General features: G+C 41.9%; 1 protein-coding gene across 7 annotated transcripts in view; it reads right to left on the bottom strand.

Annotated features, from left to right (window-relative positions):
- The window catches only part of GALNT2 (polypeptide N-acetylgalactosaminyltransferase 2), a 234,758-nt gene that overhangs the window by 33,423 nt on the left and 180,016 nt on the right, over window positions 1–21,319 (bottom strand). For all 7 annotated transcript variants that reach the window (XR_013170865.1, XR_013170866.1, XR_013170867.1 and 4 more), the window contains exons 4-10: window positions 17,077–17,175; window positions 16,735–16,802; window positions 16,413–16,478; window positions 9,891–10,012; window positions 6,688–6,775; window positions 2,790–2,877; window positions 1,906–2,009 (exon numbers count right to left, since the gene is read on the bottom strand). Coding sequence is in view for 1 of the 7 variants with exons in the window: in XM_077149416.1 (XP_077005531.1) it covers window positions 1,906–2,009; window positions 2,790–2,877; window positions 6,688–6,775; window positions 9,891–10,012; window positions 16,413–16,478; window positions 16,735–16,802; window positions 17,077–17,175 (635 nt within the window). In the remaining 6 variants the exon portion in view is untranslated. The remainder of the gene's footprint in view (window positions 1–1,905; window positions 2,010–2,789; window positions 2,878–6,687; window positions 6,776–9,890; window positions 10,013–16,412; window positions 16,479–16,734; window positions 16,803–17,076; window positions 17,176–21,319) is intronic.

The following is a 21,319-nucleotide window of genomic DNA, read 5'->3' as shown; positions in this document are numbered from 1 at the left end:
GGGGTGTGTGCACATCATACAGAAAAAAAAGTCAGGAGTGGTGCTTGAGAGAGAGATTTGCATGATGGGCTTTTCTTGCTGAAACCTGTGTGCCAGCTTTACTTTTAAATGAGAGAAGATTCCACAAGAGCGACCTTACTGGAACCAGTCAAGGGAAGGGGGAGATAGAGCCCCAGGCAGGGGATGTGCTCCAGCCTGCAATGGTCTATGCTCGACTCCAGACCTGGCCCCTTCTTCAGGTTCTCCTTGCCCCCCACGCAACCCCCCTACATGCTGTACGACTACAGAAACACCAAACCACCACCAACCAAGAAATTTAAAAAAAAAAAAACAAAAACCGAAAAACTCTATCCCCTAGTCTCTGGGTGAAACGTCTCCTTTTATATTTAAATCAACAGTCTTCCTATGTTATAACACAAAATGCTGGTTGCCATGGATTATTACTCTTGGCTCCTTTTGTTCAATGCATTAACCCAGGTCATCTGCCTAATCAGTGCTTTCAGCTACCAGCAGACACCTCTGAATACCACATCTTGTCTTCCTGTGGGGCAATGCTGAGCTGCTACATTTCACTGGCTTTGTGAGAGGAATCCCGGTTCGTTCCTTGAGCAGAGTGTCTCTGGAGCGAGGAGTGGGGGCGGGGGATTCAGTATTCTTTTCAGAAACCTAACAATTCTCCTGAAGCTCTTCATATGCAAATGGATTCAATCCTGGCCCAACCTAAAGGTCAATGTATCATTCAAAAAACAAAACAAAAAACCCAAAAAAGGTGTTTGACTCACGTTTCTCCCCACAAGGTAGTTATTGAGTCTATACGAAGCTTTCAACACGAAATGAAGGCAGAGTAATCCTTCCAAGATAAGATATTATCACTAAATTTAATACCATAAAATGACAGAAAAATTACAAATTATTTTTTGAAATCTAACATAAAGAATGCCAATATTGAAGTCACTGTTTCAAGCAAAAACTATAGAAAATGATGGTGTCATTTTTCTTTTCTCCCTTTCCTTGACCTTCTTTCCTTAGCAGAACATTCAATAACCAAGGAAAATTAGCTCAGAAACTCAAGTACTTGAAATTAAAGCTTCAAGTGAAACATATTTAAAAACCTAAAAAAAAACAAAACCTTTTTTCTCTTTTATACAATAATTATGTCCCTGCCAATACAGACCCAAGTCTGTAAAATTTCATTGCCCTTAAGCCTGCTTAGAAATGATTTCCCTCGGTTATTAAAAAACAAAAATCAAAACAAATTAGAGCCATTCATAAAAGCAGTCACGAAGGGAATAAATGGAAAGCCCTGTCCACCTCATCTGATCTTCGATTGCAATTCAGTCACAGCCTGCGAGCCTTGCCAAGGTTGAGATCTACAGAACTGGAGGGTTTTTTTTACCTACCTGCTCCATGTACTTTACTCACTTCTGGTTTCTCAAAACATGGAATGAAGACCCATGTTTTCAACTCATTTTCCACTCTACATGGCTAAAAATGAATCTTAGAGTCTAACGTGCTTTCCCTACTTTTCTAAGCTCACTTTCCAAACCCTCAGATTCAAATGACTTTAAAGAGTTTGGATTTTCCTTCAAAGATATTATCTGTATTCTGTCATTTTCTACTCTAATTAGGGTAACAGATTTTATTGCTCAACTCAAAGCACTTTTAAGAGTGAAAGGGGTACAATTTATAGTTAGTGCTGGGACAAACTTGGAGGAACAGTTACTCTAATTCCTTTAAAGTTTGTTTCCAGTTAGAACTCTGCATTCCACAAACTCTTGCCAAGTAATCTCTTCCAAGCTTCCATTTTTCCTTGGGTGAGGAAGAAAGGACCACTATTTTAACAGAATTTGAAACCACTGGCAGTCCACGACTGAACTGTTCTGAAGGAACAAGGTTCATACTTACCCAGGTTTTCGCCTCCCCACACGTCCATCATCATATCATATTTCCCCAGTTCTTCAAAATAGAACTTATCCATCACAAACAACCCGCCAGCAATCATGGGTGTTCTAAAGAGGGAGAAAAATGGTACGATGGGAGAAAGGAAGAGGATGAAGGTCAAAATCAGATCATGAGTGCTCATACACAGTTCCAGAACTATAAGCTAACTTCAAAAATAACTTCACAGCCATTGCCCTTTGCTCAGAGCTCAAGATGCTCCTCTCTTTGCTTCACCACTGCTGTTTTCAAATGCCTACTTCACTTTCTGGGCACTGATGCTTCCACAGTGTAAGGTGCCACATCCCACAATTCTCTTCCTAGCTGGAGAAAGCATTCTGACTCCCAACCATGAATTTCACTGCTGGGTGGGCAGGGACTCTTAGAGCAAGTCTTTCGTGAGCCCAACACAAGTGACCATGCTGTGGGCCGACAGCAAACCAGGGTTCTGCAGAGGAAGGCCAGCTCAGTGTGAAGGGGCAGCAGTGGACAGGACTCCTACTTGCCTGGCCCCGGTCCCTCTTCCCTGGATGCTTTATTTGTTGCCAAAATCAACTTGGAGACCCCACTCTGCTACTGAAAATATTCTATGTTATAAACACGAAGGAACACACAGAAAGGGCAAATTTGCTTTACAAATAAATATTGGACTTCATTGGAAGAAAAGAAATCTCAGTGCCTTATTCTATGATTCAGTAGCAGAAACTCTCCTTTGAGTGAGGACCAGTGGAAGTGGGAGAGCAGAAGGTAAAGTCAGATGTGGCCTCCAGGCAACTCAAGGTCCTGGAAAGGGATTTGAGCCTGGGGTTCTTACCTCTGCAGGGTGCCCCTCAGGGATGCCTGGCACTTACTTGATGGGGGCAACTGGATTTCCTTGCCGGGCTCTTCTCTGTTCAGGTGTCATATAGTCCCATTTGAACACCAAGTTCCAATCAAAACCTGCCCGTAATAGAGAAGAATCACGGGGTGGTAACAACAGACATTGGCTGCTGACTCCCCTGTACCCCCTGTCTCTCATAGCTTAACAGTATTTGATATTTGGATAGGACCAAATAAAAATAAAAATAAATAATAAAATAAAATAATAAAAATAAAAAAACCAAAACAAAGCAAAACAAACAAACAAAACCAAACCAAGGAAGACCCTGGGAGAAGACAGTGAGAGAACAGGGAGGGTGGAGCCAGCGGGAGGAAGGTCGAAGGGAGGGTACACTTTGAAATTTTATTTCCACAAAAAGCTTGCCTAAAACAGAAAATGTGGCTCAGAATTTACTAAAATTAAAATGCCTAAGAATAAATGGAAAATGCAAAGAGAGCAGGGATCTGTGTGGCAATATTGTGGAATAAACAGAAATATTGTGACCTATGCAAGGGGTGTAAGACTAGAGACAGTAGTGACTGAGAAAAAATATCTGCTACCATTGCCTCCAACGTTGCCTTCGAGAAAGAGAAGCTCAAGGGGGTAGGAGAAGAGAATTACAGGCTCCCTGGTCCCACAATTTTGCAACTTTTCAATATCTCTTCATTGTAACCTAAACAACTTACAGCCCAGAACAAGCTGGTGCAGGGTGGGTGGGGGTGGGAAAGCTTTTAAGATGAAAAGGAGCCAGAAGTTGCAAAAGTTGACAGGATGACCCTCCTTTTCTGGTACATGTGGCTCCTGTCCCATTTCATTTTAGAATCCACAGGCCACTCAAGCTAGACGAGCTTATGCATTGTACCAGGTGGGGGTGGGAAAGCTTTTAAGATGAAAAGGAGCCAGAAGTTGCAAAAGTTGACAGGATGACCCTCCTTTTCTGGTACATGTGGCTCCTGTCCCATTTCATTTTAGAATCCACAGGCCACTCAAGCTAGACGAGCTTATGCATTGTACCAGGCATTTGCAGGATTCTGGCAACAAGCTTCCTGGGCACACAGCTGTCAAGGTCTTACTCCCACTCACGGAGTAAACTGCACACGGAGTAAAGTGTACAATGCCGTTTGTATATCAGCACCCGTGCCTGCTGAATGCTCTCTGGACATATCCAAAGGCCATTTCTTGGCAAACCCTGCAGCTCATGGCACTGCATTTCCAAGGGTTTGACAGTCAAACCTAATTATTCCTGTTCCATCTAGCTTTCAATTCCGTGCTTCTTAAACTCTCTGTCATCAGGCTTTTTGTCAACAGGGCTTTTGCAACGCCCAAGTCCAGATGTCTCATCTGCATGCTCTGACTTCAGGGTGTTGTCTCTGCTCTGACAGCCCCAGCGCCAGGAGCTTGGACAAGGTTGGACAAGGGGGCCCATGGCTGTGTCTCCTGAGCTGGCCCAGGGTGGGTTACAGCTCATCCAGAGGCATCGGCCACAAAGGTCGCCCCAGCTCTCTCAATGCCGAGTGGAGTGGGCTCAGTAAAGAGGGAAACAGCCGGCTGATGGGGAAGGCAGGGGGACAGAGGCAGTGAAGGTAATGCACAAAGTGGAAACCAACACAGGCTACGGGGCCTGGCTTTCCTGAAGAGCCCGGCACTACCCTGGAAGGCAGACAACCTGCCTCAAATGCAGTGGGCACCAAGCACAAAGACGTCATGAATGCTTTATTGACAGAGAACATGAAGACCACAAACAGCTAACTGACTCACATTACCTTGTCTTTTGCTTTGAAGACTATTTTTAGTATTTATTTTATTGCCTTAGTCCATAGAGATGAGTTAAAAGATTAAAAATCTGTTTAAAACATTGTCCTTTTTTTTTTTCTAAAGAGATTTCATGAAATGCACTTATGGTGACTTTGACCCTCATTCTTCTGACCCGCCACAGCAACGGCATTTCACTGACCTTACATCTGCTCTGACCTAAGCACGGCTTTGTAAAAAAAGGAGACAATCTGAACCCTAAAACTTTCTTGACAGCTCAGGATCAGCCCTCTTTAAAGTCCAAAATATCTTTACTTCTAACCAGTTGGCGTGAATCTTTCCAGAACGTTTATGTTCTCCAAATTAGGTACAATGTTTCGAGCATGATTAACATTATGATGATGCTTCTGGAGAAGGGCAAGCTGTGTACTCACCATCACAGCCAACACTGATGTGCCTCTGACCTCATGCTGGTGGCCCCTTTATCCTCACCACTGCCAATGAGCCAGGGCTGTGAGCATACCATTTCTTGGTTGGGGAAGCCAAGGTGCAGTGGGGACAGGGACACGGTCAAGACAGCATGGCCGGCATCCCATGAGGTGGCCCCAACATCCTGCTTGTGGAGCTTGGGGTCTAATTCTGGGGTTTTGCTCTCTGCATTTCTGATTCTGGACTGTTAGTTGACCCTTTGCACATGTGTACGGCTGGAGCCGTCCATCTGCTTCTAATCAGCCCCAAATGTTAAGATGTGCAAGAGACAGCCTTCATTTTAACATTTTGAATAAAGGAGGTACTGAATAGTTGGCAAAGAGCTGAATAATCTTGGGCATAAAGAATGAGTAAGTTTGGGTGAGGGTGGTCGGATTCTATTTTTGACGGGTAAATTACACAAACACAAGACAAAGACCCTGACATCTCTTTCAACTTCGGAAAGCAGGTTTTGCTTAACTTCTTGGTTCTCAGTAGAATTTTCATAGGCGAATCTGCTGAGTTTCAGGGAAGGAGTTGATTCCTGGGCTGTTGCAGAGCCCCGCTGAGCACAGAGCTCCACTGCACAGACGCGGGGCGCTGTGGCCCTGGGACACCATGACAACTGGTGGACATCCGGGAGAGCGTGCCTGGCCCCTTACGGTGTGGGGCAGCTGGAGGCCGGGCTTCAGTGAGCATTACCAAGCATTTCCAGGAGACCAGCTGTCGTCAAAGCAGTTGGGGGTGTCCTAGGGGTCTACAAAGCCCTTTCAGGGGGTGTGTGGAACACAAACTTCTTTTATACTTATACTAAGATATTAAATGCCTTATTCACTCTCCTTCTTTCAAAAGTGGGCAATGGGGTTTTCCGGAGATGCCATGGTGTGTGATGTCACCACTCTGACAGGTAATGGAGCGTGTGCTTACAGGTTCTTATGGTGTGACAATTTCTCAGCTTTAATACCAGAAATTAAAGGGTGAAGCGTATATAGGTCATTCTTGGGGTTCTGAGGAGGATGGGTCTGAGGGGAACAAACTTTGGGACTGTGAGAAACGGCTGGAGACTGTTGTGGTGATTTCAACAAATGCCCACTGGGACATAAAGTAGGACATCGGAAGGTACCACACCTTACGTAAGGGGCAGAAATCAGCAGGGCTGAGGGGGTGAGAAGGTTCAGAGATGGCTATATGTGACCAGATAGCCAGACTAAGAAAATGTTGGTGTGGGGAGAGACCAAGTAGAGGCTCTGGCCCCTTTCACTGCACAGAACCTGAGCCCCAGGGAGCTCTTCCACAACCAGTCGGTCAGCTGTGGGGCGAGGCTTGGTGTCACCTCATTCCAGACTGTGAATCAGTCTGAATCAACTCAGGTTAAAAATGACACCAAAACTGTTTACTGAGACAAATGGGTCACAAAAGCAACAGAAGGCCAAAGAGATAAGAGAGCTACAGGAAACACAGGAAGTTCTTCGAGGGCAGGAGAGCTATTTTTCTCCCTCTTTATGAAATTCAACTTGTTAAGAACATAGATAATCTCTACTCCAAGCATACACACTGTTGTTGTGAATGCTGTTGCTACTGTCACTCCTAACAGCAAAAAGGGGCATCCATTAGATGCACACGCAGAGGAGGGCAAAGTAGGGCAAACCTGGCTCTGCTATGACACCTACCGCCCTTTAGGTCAGCAGATGCCCCCACATACTGGAAGTTGTCCATGTTAATGACGTCGATGATGGGTGATACGACTCGAGTCCTGTCCTAAAATATGGATAAAGAAAAGACAAGAAGAGTTATACAACACAGAACGGAACAAAACAAACAGAAGAAACTCCTACCTCTTCCCCTACCCCCCAAAAAAGAAGGAATCAGGGTTCAGTAGCTGCAGTGCAGAACCAACTGCCCCCCTCACCACCTACCACTCGGGATCCCAGCCCTCCCCATCTAAAGCCCCTCTGTTCCTAACCATCATATAGAAGCAGTCTGGGCCCAGGGGGATAGAGAGAGCAGGAGCATAGCATGAACCACTCCCAGGAGAAACGGTAAGCGATACATTCTGGACAATTCAGGCATTTGTTCACCTGCCTAAAGGCAAGGACTGGTGTCTCCCCAGGTTTCCAAAGATATCAAAATTACAACCACAGGGGAGCTTACATTTTGACAGAATCTAAGCTCAACTTTACTTAAACATCAGTAATTTATTAGTTGCAGTAAAGCTCAGGGATGGATATAGTCAAATATGAACTTATTTCTAAGATACCTACACAACAAAATTAGGAATGTCATTTCTATGGGTGTGTGTGTGGATGTAAGAGAGAGTGAGTGAGCACACGCATGTGCACACACGTGTGAGAGAGAGAGAGGTGGAGGGGATTGACATTATAGCAGAAGGTAAACCAAATGAACTAGAGAGTCCCACATTCTAGGTCTGCCTAGAAATTATTTTTTTCCTTGAATGGGTTATTTCTTTATGCCACAATGTCATTGTTCTGGTGAGATTTTGTGAACACAAGGGCTTTTAACTTTTCTGACCCTTTTAAATGTGAATGACTGACTCTGGTGAGAGACACAGTGAAACTCTGCCTCATGCTGACATTCCACAAAGGGGTAAGTGCTTTCCTTGAGCCATCTGAAGAACCCTTATTAGTCAGAAGAAAGACTTGGAAAAACAATTAGTAAAAGAATCCAGCAGAGCTGGGAGCACAGCAAACTGGAGGAAAAAACTAGAGAATATCATGAATATCATGAATTTCATCACTACCCAGGAACAACTTTTCCAGGAAAAGTAAGCCATGCAGTGCCTCGAGAGCAGAGAAGACACAATAGGGCAGAACACAGACATCTGAGAAAGAGATGGGAGTGGCTTCAACATCTTTCAGATAACTATCTCTATATTTCAAACATTTAGTAAGTATCCACCATAGGCCATGGATTGTGCTAAACTTTAAGGAGACAGACGAATAACACAGATTTCTTGCCCTCAAAGAACTCAGACTGGCAAGGAGGCCAGATTAATAAATACTCATCCATACAGCAAGACTGCTCGGATAGATGCTCAGGATGATACTATATATACTGGATATTTAAAAGGACTAATGCACTCCCATTGGTGAGCTAGAAAAGATGCACAAAACCTAAGTTTGGGGGTACATTAAATTGGGGTTGCATCAAAGATCTTAAACAGAACTTTATGCTGGCTGTGCCAATCCCCAAGTAATAGACCTTTAACAAGTTTCATTCACTTATTCATACAATTGACAAATATTCATTCAGCAACAATTCCATGCAAAGCACTGTGCTGGGTGCAAGGGAGGAGCCTGGCTCAGTGGCAGCCTATGGAACTGTCAGTCTGGAGAAGGAGACATTTGTTTGTTGCACAGCTGTTTTGGACTAAACAATTCCTAATAGGGTTCTCTGGAGAGATGGTAGAGTCCAATCTAATGTCCACAGAGTTGTTCCAGAAGAAGCCTAGAAAACACTGGAAAACCCTTCACATTCTGATAATTCTTTCTGTCCATAGGATAAGAAATGACCCAGCAAAGTCAACAATGGAGAATAAAATTCTCCTTGCCTGGCTCAGTCTGGACCTAGGTATGGGAGTCAAGAATACAATCTGCTTTACTTCCAAGTCTACTTCATCTATTTTTGTGTCTTTGGATAAGGCTAGAAAATTAATGAAAATTAATGTTCTCAACACTTTTGTCTTTAATTTGGGATGGTTTTTTTTTGGGGGGGGGGAAGAGGCTTAAATAGTTCTGACAGCCAAACTAGAGAAGTTAGTGTCCTTTACATATTATGATATCAGGCTCACAGCTTTAGTTTTGGTCATGCTTCATTCACTGGCACACAGACTGGCAGTGAGAAGTCATTGGCAAGTGGGGTCAGGGGAAGATGGCAGGATGGGTTCTTCTTTTATACAGGTGTATGTAGGTGTGTGAAGGAGGGGGGCTCAGTTAGGGATTTAGTCAAATCTGATTTGTGACCCTGGCTCTGCCACCTGTGACTTTGGATAAGTTATTCAAGTTCCCAGACCCTCAGTCTCTTCCTCTGTCAAATGGGGAAAATACTTGGATTAAGGATAACATACATAAAGTACCTGGTATATAGAAAGTACACAATAAATAGCATTTAATATGGTTAATCAAAAGTCCTTGTAAGTTGTGGTTTTTAAAAACAAGTTGTTCATTTTGTATCTCTAACAGTATTCTCATTAAGTCTGCTTTACTTATTCTGGTTCAGCTCTTTCTGAGTAGGAAGGAAAGCAAATAAAGCAAGCAGAAGGCAAGAGAAATGACAAAAGTCCAATGTAACATGAGTGGTAATGTTTCTGGAAGACAGAGGTGCACAAAGCAGAGCCGAAGCCAAACTCCTGGGGGCTGTCAACCAGTCACTCTGTGGCCGCTGCCCCTGCCACCTTTGCCCCTTTATGAGTCTGGGAGCTGGGTTCCTGCAGGTGCTTGCCTTGCTGCCCTCACCGAGGGCAGAGGGGACAGCCAAAGCCTGCGTTTCCCCAGCACCTCCCTCCCCTTAAAATTAGCAGTCAGCGAACACACAAATGGCACTTACTGGATGCCAGGCACTGTTCTAAGCACTTTGCTGCTTTTTAAACTCAGGGAGTTTATTGCGAAGCTGCGGGCGAGGAAGGAAGAGCCTCCGAAGAAAATGGCTGCCTTAAACTAATTAGGGTTTCGCCAGCCTCTGGTAAGCCTTGCCTCCTACTTTGCAAGTGACTTTCCCCCCATTAATAGATTCCTACAGTGAATAAAACACTCTTTGAACAAATGTCCCACAGGCATTTTTTTTTCCCTTCCCAGCATCAAGGAAAACCAAGGAGAAGGCCCTTGGGCTCCCTCCTCCCTGGTGCCCCCCCCCCCACCTCAGCCACCCTCTCCAGGAGGGGCTCCAGCCAGTGCTCGTTGCATTCACAGTGGCTGTCCAGGAACGTCAAGACCTTGGCTTGGGCAGCATCAGCTCCACGGACCCGCGAGCGCATCAAGCCTGTAGGAGAGAGTTCAAAGGCACATCAGGGGAGAGTGCCTATAGGATCTGAGAAAGACAAGGAGAGTAGCACAACTCCTGCACCTGCCATCTACACCTCCCCACGTGCAGCTTTCCCCCCTTCTTGCTGGGCAGCAAGTTTATTTGAATCTTATCTGATAAGATCAATATTGCCCTGTGGTCACCAAGATAGATTTCTGTTAGGACTTTCTATTTTTTTTGTTAAAGGTAACTGGATGACGACGAAGACAATTTTCTTAGAACTATTGCCTTCTGAGACAGACCTTTACATAACTGAAGTTTCCCTTTTCAAGCAACTGGAATGTGGTCCTTTTAAAACTACTTTCCTCCAAAAAAGCAAGTTTTCTAATTAAGAAGAATGAAGAAGGTGGGCTAAGAAGGTGTCACCCAGACACTTAAGTGCTAACAGTGCTGATTTTAATGGTGATAAATTTGATGGTAAAAGTGTTGCAAATATCTTTGTCTTCTAAGACTTATCACAAGTCAAGTAACATAAATGACAAGGCCTAGGTGTCTGGTTTTTGCATAAACTTAGTTACATTATTGGTCAAATTACACAAGCTATCTGCTTGTGACTTGCTAATAATATACATGTCTCACTATCACACAACATCTTATTATAAGTAGCATAGCTATACCTGGATACTGTGGTTGTAAATGGCATTTGCTACATATGTTGAGCTTCATATATGAACATGATGCTGCTATTCACAACCATTGAGCACAAGGGTTTTAAGCTCCTTTTTACAGAGTCAAGATGAACTTTTACTGATTCTTTCAGAGTTCCATGGTAGAGGAGGGAAAAAAATCTAAAGATTTCTAGTTTTAGTAATAATAGAGTAGCTTATATTATGAAAGCCCTTGCTCAGATAACAACCATAAACTCTGAACAAAATATAAAACAGTAACTATGTGAAGGGAATGGAGTATAGCCAAAAGCAAGTAGAAACTGGAGGGAATAAAACTGAAAGAAGAAAATCACAGTAGGATTCATATTTAAATGGTGTTTTCTCTGAGGATACTTCCCAGTTCACAACCTTTTATTTTCATTATTTTCTTTTTCGCATGGGCAGGCACCGGGAATCGAACCCGGTCTCCGGCATGGCAGGCAAGAACTCTGCCACTAAGCCACCATGGCCTGCCCAGAGTTCACAACCTTTTAATGTGATGTGCCAGAGGATAGAATCTGGGGCTGCCAAAGGGCTGGAAACTGAAGGGGAGATGCTGAAAAGGAGATGAACCCCAAATCTGTTAATAACTTCCACTCAAATACTGGGTTGACCCCTGAAATATTCAGATTTTAGGGATTTAAAAGCAGCTATTATGTTCAAAGTCTTAAAGAAAATGATGGTTGTAATGAATGAACAGATGGGAAGTCTCAGCAGAGAAATGAAAATCATACAAAAGAATCAAATGGAAATTCTGGAGCTGAAAAATAAAATATCTGAACTGAAAAATTCACTGGCTGAGCTTAAACCACAGACTGCAGATGCCAAAAGGTTTGTGAACTTGAAGATGAATCAGTCTAAGTTAACCTATTTGCTGAACACAGGGAAAAAAATACTTGGGGAGAAAAAAAAAGCCTAAGTGGGAGGGCCTGGGCCCAATCAAGATGAAAGAATGAGAAACTTCAGGGCTCTGTTTACAGAAGTTTTGAACAGCCAGCAAAAAGGAGCAGAAATATCTTTCTCAAAGCTTCCAAACACAATTAAAGGATAGCAGAAATAGGGTGAGCACTGAATAAAGAAAAAGGTAACTTAAAAGCAGTGGGGTCTTATGGCCCCTGGCTAGCCCCCAGCTGGCCCCTGCTCCATCCCCTCACTGGCTTGGTGCAGGGCCAGCTCACACTCCTATGAGGATCCCTGGACCTGGTTCTGGAAGAGTAAGCCCCATAACACACACTAGGAGGGTTTATGTCTTGCCCAATCTCTCTGGTGGTGATTTGAGGGACAGTACAGGCTTACAACTGTAGAACTTGTCCTGTGTGTAGAAGGAAGCTCACAGAGTTTTCCTCCAGAGTATTGTAGGACAGCAGTTATGGCTGCCTGGGGCAAGCAATTGCTTCTGTAGGACATATAGTGCAGTGTCCTTGGGAAAATGGGACACTGAAAATGAGGGAATTCCTAGGGCCACTTATGCATGCTTAAGCTAAGACTCATATGCAGAAAGGGCCAGGGAGGCCCTTATACCCCTAGAGCTATTCTCTACACTTATCAAGCTAAGACTCATATGCAGAAAGGGCCAGGGAGGCCCTTATACCCCTAGAGCTATTCTCTACACTTATCGTATGGGTAAGTCCTGAAGGAGAGCACTTCCACAGGTCAATCTGAAAAGACTGGGAAAGTTGTTCTCTTTTTTTTGTTAACTCCTGGCATTAAAGCAAATGCCTCAGAACCAACACCTCAAAGTCTAAATTCCAGTGATAATACATGAAAATATCAAAATGCCAAGGTTTCAACAAAAGATTATAAAATATATACAAAGAGACGGGAACTGATGTCCTAGGCATAGGAGAAGATCAAAGAAATAGAAACCATCAATCAGGAGGACCAGATCTGGGATATACGAGACAAAGACTTTCAAAAAGTGGTCCTAAATATGCTCAAAGAGCTAAAGGAAAACATGGACAAAAAAAAAAAAGAAAGAAAATGAGGAAAACAGATGAACAAAAATAGAATATCAAAAGAGAGATGAAAAGTATGAAAAGCAACCAAACAAAGGTGAAGACCACCGTAACAGAGATGAAAAATTCCTAAGGGCTCTATAGCAGATGGGAGCTATCAGAAGAACCAGTGAACTTGAAGGCCATTTATGGCATTCAATATGAGAAGCAGAAAGAAGAATACATGAAGAAAAGTAAACACAGCTAGAGGAACCTGTGGGATATCATCAAGAATACCAATATTGTTGTAGTCCCAGAAGAAGAAGAAAGAGACAAAGAGGCAGAGAGAATTCCAGGAAATAATGGTTGTAAATTTCCCGAATTTAAAGAAAGACGTGAACGTACACATCCAAGATGCCCAACGTATTCTAAACAGGTTAAACACAAATAGACCCATGCCATAGCACATTATAGTCAAAATGCTGAATTCCAAACATAAAGAACTCTGAAAGCTGCAAGAGAGAAGAAATGTTTCACTACAAGGGAACTTCAATAAGAGTGAGTGCTAATTTCTCATGGGAAACTGTGAAGGCAAAAAGGCAGTGGGATAACCTATAAGTGCTGAAAGCAAAAAAAAAAGTCAAACCAGGAATTCTGTGTCCAGCAAAACTATCTTTTGAAAAATGAGGGAGAGATTAAGATATTTCCAGATAAATAAAAGCTGAGGGAGTTTGCCACCACTAAAACTGCCCTACAAGGGATACTAAAGAGGGTTCTGCAGGTTGAAAGGAAAAAAACAGTTGACAATTGCTCAAACCCACATGAAGAAATAAAGATCCCCAGTAAGGGTAACAACCTGGGTAAATACAAATGCCACTACTAATGTATTTTTGGTTTGTAACTTCACTTTTTATTTCCTACAGGGTCTAAACAGCAAAGGCATAAAATGCAATGATAAATCAGCGGTTTGGGACTCATAATGTATAAACATGTAATTTGTGACAAGAACTACATATAGGTGGGGGGATGAAAGGGAATAAATTTAAGCCCCATGGTAAGTACAAAGAAAATACTGGAATACAATTCAAGTTCCAGAGACAGGAATTACAGTACAGGGTGCTAGGTGAGGGGACAATGGGAAATGGGAGTTAATGCATAATGAACATAGTGTTTGTCAGGGAAAATGGGAGAGTTTTAGTGATGGAACGTGGTAAGTGTACCATAACACTGTGACTATGATTAATCCCACAGAATGGTATGCCTGGCAGTGGCTGAAATGGGAAGGTTTATGCTGTTTATATGTTTCCATAACTGGAAAAAAAAGGTTACTAAAGGGACAATGACAATTAAAGGCAATACATGGTTCTGAATGGGCTCTAACAAAGGAGGAGAAAGGCTCAAAAGAGCATTACTGAGATATATGAAAAAATTGGAAAATAGAATTTAAGCTTTACATCCCTGTTAAATTTCTTAAACTTGATAACTCACTTAAGGTGATTACATGTGAATATCCTCGTTTTCAGGAAATGCGCATGGCAGTATTAATTGTTCAAGAAGCGTGATGTACACAATTGATACTAAACAAACAGACAGATAGACAGATGGATAAATAGAAGGATTGATAAATGGATGGATGGATGGATAGATAGATAAATATAATGATATGGCAATGGTAGCCAAATGTTAAAATTGGTGGATCTGGGTATCTGAGGGCTGGGTGGGTAGGTGCATGTGAGAATTCTCTGTACGGGGTTTTTGCTATTTTTGTAACTGTCCTGTAAGCTTGAAAGTGTTTCAAGAGAAAAAGTTAAAAAAAAAAAAGTGACCTCTCGGACAATATCAAGTGGTATAACATACATGGCAACCGGAGTCCAAAAATGAAAGGAGAGAGAAAAAATGGAGCAGAGGAATTACAAGAAGAAAAAGAAGGCCAATAATTTCCCAAATTTTGGGAAAATCATCATCTTACATACTCCAAGGGATTAGCAACCCCCTAGAAGAATATACACAAAGAAAACACAAGATGGGCCCATTATAGTCAAACTGCTAGAAACTAAAGATAAAAAGAAAATCTGGAGGGTGCAAGGGTGGTTCAGTGGTAGAATGCTCGCCTGACATGTGGGAGACCTGGGCCCAATTCCTGGACCAGGCACCTCCTCAAAAAGAAAGAAAGTAAAAAGAAAATCTGGAAAGCAGCCCAAGGAAATGACTCATAACACATAAGGGAACAACCTACAAATGATGACTAAATTCTAAACAGAAAAATAGAAGTCAAAAGATATTGGACGGATGTTTTTAATGTGCTGAAGGAAAAACTGTCAACTCAGAATTCTGCTCAGAGAAAATATTCTTCAATAATGGAGAGACAGATACTTTGAGTGTGTTTCACTCTTCTGTCATTTGTTCTACATAGCCCTACCACAATCTGGCTTCCCACAACACTTTTCTTCTCATTTATGTCCAGAACAAATGCACTGATATGGATTCTTACCCAAATGAACTTCCTAACTTAAAGCTAATGGAAAGTTTATACTTAGAAGCATCATTTTGACTTTTAAGCAGGTTAGAGGCACTTTTTTTCTTTTTCCTGTGCCAATTTTTTCCCTTTTGAGGTGAAGGTATGGCAGGCACTTTGAGTTCAAATTCATTGATGTATTTAGATGGGTTGTTAAGGGGAAAAAAATAATGCAACAGATTCTAAGATTTTGTTTTATTCTAAGCTTGGAAGAATGATGTGAATCCAGCAAAGAGAATCTGCTTAGGGGCAAGGGCTCTTACACTGCTTATGTATCTTGAACATCTGGGTTAATGAGTTTAGTGGTTGAAACATGATGCTGATGACATCATTCTAACAGGTTCACTTGCTTTATCAGCTAATTAGATTCTCACTAAGAAAAACTTCACTCTTTGACCCCAGCTGGACCACAGGGGTGGAACCAGAAGAAAGAGTCTGCCATTGACAAAGCTATACAACCATTATTCTAAGATCAACAACAGCATCTTCAAATAGCAAAAATAGCACGCCTTAAGCTTTGCAATTTTCCCACCCAGAAAGATTTCTCCAGACCACGGAGAAGCACAGAATCTAACTACCAAGCTCCTTTACGGCACTGATGAACTGGGTGTCAATTATGTTGGGTTTTTAGCTCCCTCTCCAGAAACTTCAAGGTAATATTGCCCTCTTTACAGTCTCTCTTATAACTGCCAATAAAATAGACTCCATGAGCCCAGCTCCAGCACAGACAAGAATGACAGCAGGTTTTGAGGTCGGCATTTGCAAAATTGAATAAGCATGTAATTGTAGTGCTTTCTCTCCCTTTTTTGGGTGGCTCAGCTTCAGCAGGCTGTCAGGCTTGAATCCAGCTATTTTCTCAGTGCCTGGAGCATGGAGTCATTAAACTTCTCATTGTTAAATCTTTGTTTTTATTCTAAGCGCTAATGCACAAGGGATTGCTAAATGATAAAGACTTCCTAGGAAGGGAAAGAAAGAGAGAAACTAATATTCTAAACACATAAATAAAAATGTACCTTGAACACTTGCCCTAGTCTATAAGACAACTTCAATCAGCTAAGCTTTTAATGTCCTTCCGGAGGCTGCCTGGGAGAGAGCTCCTGAGCAGCTCTGGTAGACCGTGGTGCAAAGATAAGCACAAAAGCCAGACGATTAATTGTTGCGTGTGTGTGTGGTTTATTTTAGCTGAAACATTTCTTCAAATTATTACTTAGAAAAAGTCAGAATTCAACTGTGTTGGTATTGAACCAAGGAATGAGTCTTACCTTCTCGCCGGTCATTTCGAAGAACCCGTACTTTCTCAATTTTCCCCAAGAGAGACCCATCCTCGGCTAAAGAAAAGAAACAGCATTTTGAACCACAAGTGTTTTTTTGTTGTTGTTGTTTAAAAAAGGGGCTCTGCATTCAGGCACAGTAGTTTCTCATCATTTAAGGGCTAATTATCTCACTGGGGCATGACAGAGGAACCTCTCCTTTCTGCAGCCCTGGTTTCTGACCTCTTGACTCTTCATTCTCACCCATGGGACTGGAAGGTGGGTGGCAAGGAAAGGGGCCAGATGCCGGGGAGAAATGAGTTTGGGTACTTACGGTCATTGCTGTAGTCGTCCACTAAGATGATTTCTTTTATGAGATGAGGTGGGCTTTTCTTAAGCACACTGAGGAAAGACAAAAAGGTAAAGGTTGCGGGGGCCTCTCTGGGGTATGACCCCTGGGGTAGGGAGTTCTTATACCTTTGACCCCACTCCTTTGGCTGAAAGAGCCGCAGGCAATCCCTTATCCTGGAGGTTCGTTAGCCCCATCTGCACTCACCCACCAACAGCCCTCGGCTGACCGAGCCTGGGCCCCAGGGCCCATGTCCAGCAGCCCTCCCAAGGTAAAACCTTCCATCTCCGCAGCGAGTGGACAATGGGTGGCGTCTCCTGGCCTCACCTGACCACTGTCCTTAACAAGGCCGATCTGGCTTCATTGTGAAATGTGATCACCACGCTGGTGGCCGGGAGATCCACCCGCCACTGCTTCCGCTGACACCTGAACAAAAGGTAAAACGGATTCTCAACAATGAACCCAGATTAGTGACTGCAAGACCCCTGGGGACAGGCAGATCAGCCTGCTGGGGTGAGGGTTCTGTGATTAATTTACCATTCAAAGAAGTTTTGAACCTTCTCTGAGATAAAAGTGAGGCATGAAGAAGCTGACAAAACAACTGGAGTTACATTTTACTAGATGAAAGATCTCAACAAAAAGGAACATACTGAGAATATCTTTCTAATACATTAAATAAAAAAAAAAATTTTTAAAGGTGTGTTTTAAAACAGTGAAATCCCATTTATACCCATACACAGATATATTGTTCTGGAAGTACTTTTTACAATTTGCAGTGGTTATTTCTGAACGGTGGACACAATTTTGGTGTGTGCCCTTTTCTCTTTTTTTATTGCATTCTTCTTGATTTGTTTAAAACAAACACACAGTTATTTTTATGATTTTTAGAACAGCTGCACGTGGAACCTGGCTCTCATGGAAAACGCCAGGGACAGTGCCTGCGCCCCTTTGCCCTGGAAAAGAGGGATCCCTCTCCCTTCCTGCCAGACTTGTGCCAAATTCCATAAATGATGGAGTGCAGGCTGAAGTGGCTTTAGGGTATGGATCAACAGGAACCTGAACCTGTCACCCAAACGATATCGAAAGGAATCCTGGAATTACCTCTGGATAAAAGGTGACTCAAGAACTGTAGAGCTGTGTTCCAGTAGCTTTGATTTTTGAAGACAACTGTATAATGATACAGCTTTTTCAACGTGATTATATGATTGTAAAAACCTGTGTCTGATGTTCCTTTTATCCAGGGTATGGGCAGATGAGTAAGAAAATATGCATAAAAAATAAATAGATAATATGGGGAATAAGGGGTAAAATAAATGGGGTAGACGGAAATATTAGTGGTCAATGAGAGGGCCGGGTAAGGGGTATGGGATGTATGATTTTTTTTCTTTTTACTTCTTTTTCTGAAGTGATGCAAATGTTCTAAAAATGATCATGGTGATGAATATAACAATTATGTGATGATATTGTGAGCCATTGATTGTACACCATGTATACACTGACGGTATGTGTGTGAAGATGTCAAAAACAATATGTAAAAAAAAAAGTGATTTGGGACCTAGACCTACAAACTAAGGGTAGATTTAAGACAAGCCTTTCTGAAGATAAAGACAAGACTAGGAAGGGCACTCAACGATGATTTGTTAAACTCAATGATGATTTGTTAATATAGGACTCTGATGGGTACAGGTTGAAGATGCTGAAGTATTATATGCTAAAAAGAGAAATGACCAGCAAAGCTAGGGGCAGGTTCAGTAGAGTCCATTATAAATAACCCTTTCTCATCACCCAATTTAATGGCCTTTAGGGCAGCTTCCATGGACTTTAAAAATATACCAGTGTATATGTGATGTACCCAGAGAAAGCAATATACCTGGAAGGGCTTTCATTGTGTGAGGACCGCTGGAAGTAATAAAACTGTGGTTTGAGTTTATTGAGAGAGTTATCGTATTGGTACTGGGTGGACAACTAAAGCGTCTTTGTCCTCAGGGAAACAGTTTTCGAAGCCGTCTTGTTTAGTATCCAGCATTTGAGAGGATGAGAAGTCTGGTCTGTAAGCCAGCAGTAGGGACCTGTGGGTCTGCCACCAGGCCGAGGACCCCTCCCTGCCAGCATGTGAATCTGCAGAGTACTCCCTGCCACTCTAGAAGCTGAAGAGACTAAAAAACTTTCCATTTTTTTAAATGCAATTTTATTGAGATATATTCACATACTATATAATCATCCAAAGTGTATAATCAGTGGTACACAGTATCATCATATAGTTATGCATTCATCACCATAATCAATTTTTGAACATTTTTGTTATTCCAAAGAAACACATATAAGAATAAAAATAAAAGTGAAAAAGAACACCCAGAACATCCCATACCCTGTGTTGTTTATTTATATTTTGTTTTTCCTTTTTTTTTCTGTCTTAAAAAAAAGGGAGTGTTAGTCACAAGATTTTCACAATCACAGTCACACTGTAAAACCTCTATAATTATACAATCATCTTCAAGAATCAAGGCTGCTGGATTATAGTGCAACAGTTTCAGGTATTTCCTTCTTGCTATTCTAACCCACTAAACTAAAAAAGGACACCTATACAATCCATAAGAATAACCTCTAGAATGACCTCTCGACTCTTTTTGAAATCTCTCAGCCACTGAAACTTTATTTTGCTTTGTTTCTCTTCTTTCTTTTAGTTAAGAAGAAATTCTCAAAACCGTGATGCCAGGGCCAGGCTCATCCCAGGAGGTCTGTCCCATGTTGCCAGGGTAATTTACACCCCTGGGAGTCATGTCCCATGTAGTGGAGAGGGCAGTGAGTTCACCTGCTGAGTTAGCTTAGAAAAGAGGCTACAACTGAGCAACAAAAGAGGTTCTGTTGGGGTGACTCTTAGGTATAACTATAAGTAGACTGAGCTTCTCCTTTGCAGGAATAAGTTTCATAAGGGCAAACCCCAAGATCAAGGGCTCAACCTATTAAATTGGTAGTCCCTGATGCTTGATAGAATATCAGGAATTTCCCTGGTGGAGAAGTTTAATATTTCTACATTTTCCCCCAGTCCCTCAAGGGGACTTTGCAAATCCTTTTAATCTTCTGCCCAGATTATTCTGGGAGGTTATCGTGGCACCACACTAACCTGTACAAACCAGTAAGATCTCACTCCCTATTCAAGGTTCCAACGTAATTATGGTGTTCGAATAAATTGATTATATAAGTTAAATTAGATAGTGTGCTACAGAAAATATAAATTTTGCACCAAATAAACATCTCTTCCTTTGGTCTCTCACAGAAGTTTAAGTTTAAGACACAGTCAATATCATCCTTTACCTTTTAGTCTGATTTACCTTTGTCCTAACCAGATCTACTTCATTCATATCACTAACTGAAGTCTGGTCTCCTTTTCAAGTTTGTAAACAGTTGCTGTATGGGGCAATGCTGACTTTCAGAGTTGTAGAACTCAAGATCTGAGTCTCGTATGTCACACAGATACCCAAAGTTTTAGGGAACAACCAGTTTACATACAAAGAGCTCAGAATCTAAGAATTTAGAAATAACTCTTATAACTCAGGAATAAATGTGATTGCTATAGGAGCTTACTATCTAGGAAACTTTACAATAAGCCTTCAACTGATGACCTATGTTCTCGAATTCAATTCTCGGAGTTTGCACATTGTAGTTAGTCCATATTAGTGAGGTGTTATACTATTCGTCTTTTTTCGCTTCTGGCTTATTTTACTCAACATACAGTCCTTAAGGGTCATTCACCTAGTTGTCTACCTCACAAAATCCATTTTTAAAAGCCCGTTTTACTCTTTAGCTCTTAATGCAGCTTACCACACTTGTGAATTATCTGCTCCCAGAATTAAAGATAATATCTCTCTTAAGTGGGATCAGTGGGAAAAGGAGAAAGGGCAAAAAAATGTTTTTGGAGCTCAGTCACAGCAAAACAACAACAACCACAAAACATTTGAATAGTTAAAGGCTGAGGTGGACTTTCAATCTGATATGAATGGGTGCCCCTTAAAGGAAAATATTCAACAGACACTAATTTTCACTAATGACTGGGAAAACTACTTCAGATAAGCAAATTTTGAAAATGAGCAAGAGGAACAGGGCAATTAAAAAGCAATAATGTCAGACTCCCAAAATGGGTTTCTTCTGCTTATTTTGGCTATATGGATAGCTTTATTTTAATTAATCATGAGAAAACAGCAAAATACACCAGTCACTCCTGTCTGGGGTGAAAAAACACCATGCTCCACAATTGGTATTATTCTTCAATATAGCTCGTGACACTGTCTTCACTGTCAAGTAGGAAGATAGGATACTAACTTTTGTTTTGGTTTTGTTTTTTTTCCCTCAATCTTAAGAATTAGCAGATTGTTAGACTGGGGAAGTGAGAATCTGCAAGGCTTAACTGTAAACAAATTACTCAAGGAAATCATCCCCAAGAACCCATTCTGGAATGCTAATGAAATAAGAAATCCACAGAAGGGGCGGCCCCAGCCCACCGCCATTAGGTCCCACTTAACGCAGTGGGAAGCGCTGAGCTGAGCGGACCTGTCTGGAATGCTTTACTGAA

The sequence above is a fragment of the Tamandua tetradactyla genome, chromosome 2, assembly GCF_023851605.1.
Source record: "Tamandua tetradactyla isolate mTamTet1 chromosome 2, mTamTet1.pri, whole genome shotgun sequence".
Lineage (NCBI taxonomy): Eukaryota > Metazoa > Chordata > Mammalia > Pilosa > Myrmecophagidae > Tamandua > Tamandua tetradactyla.
Note: the sequence above shows the minus strand (reverse complement) of the source record. Positions and strands in the feature narration are given on the sequence as shown.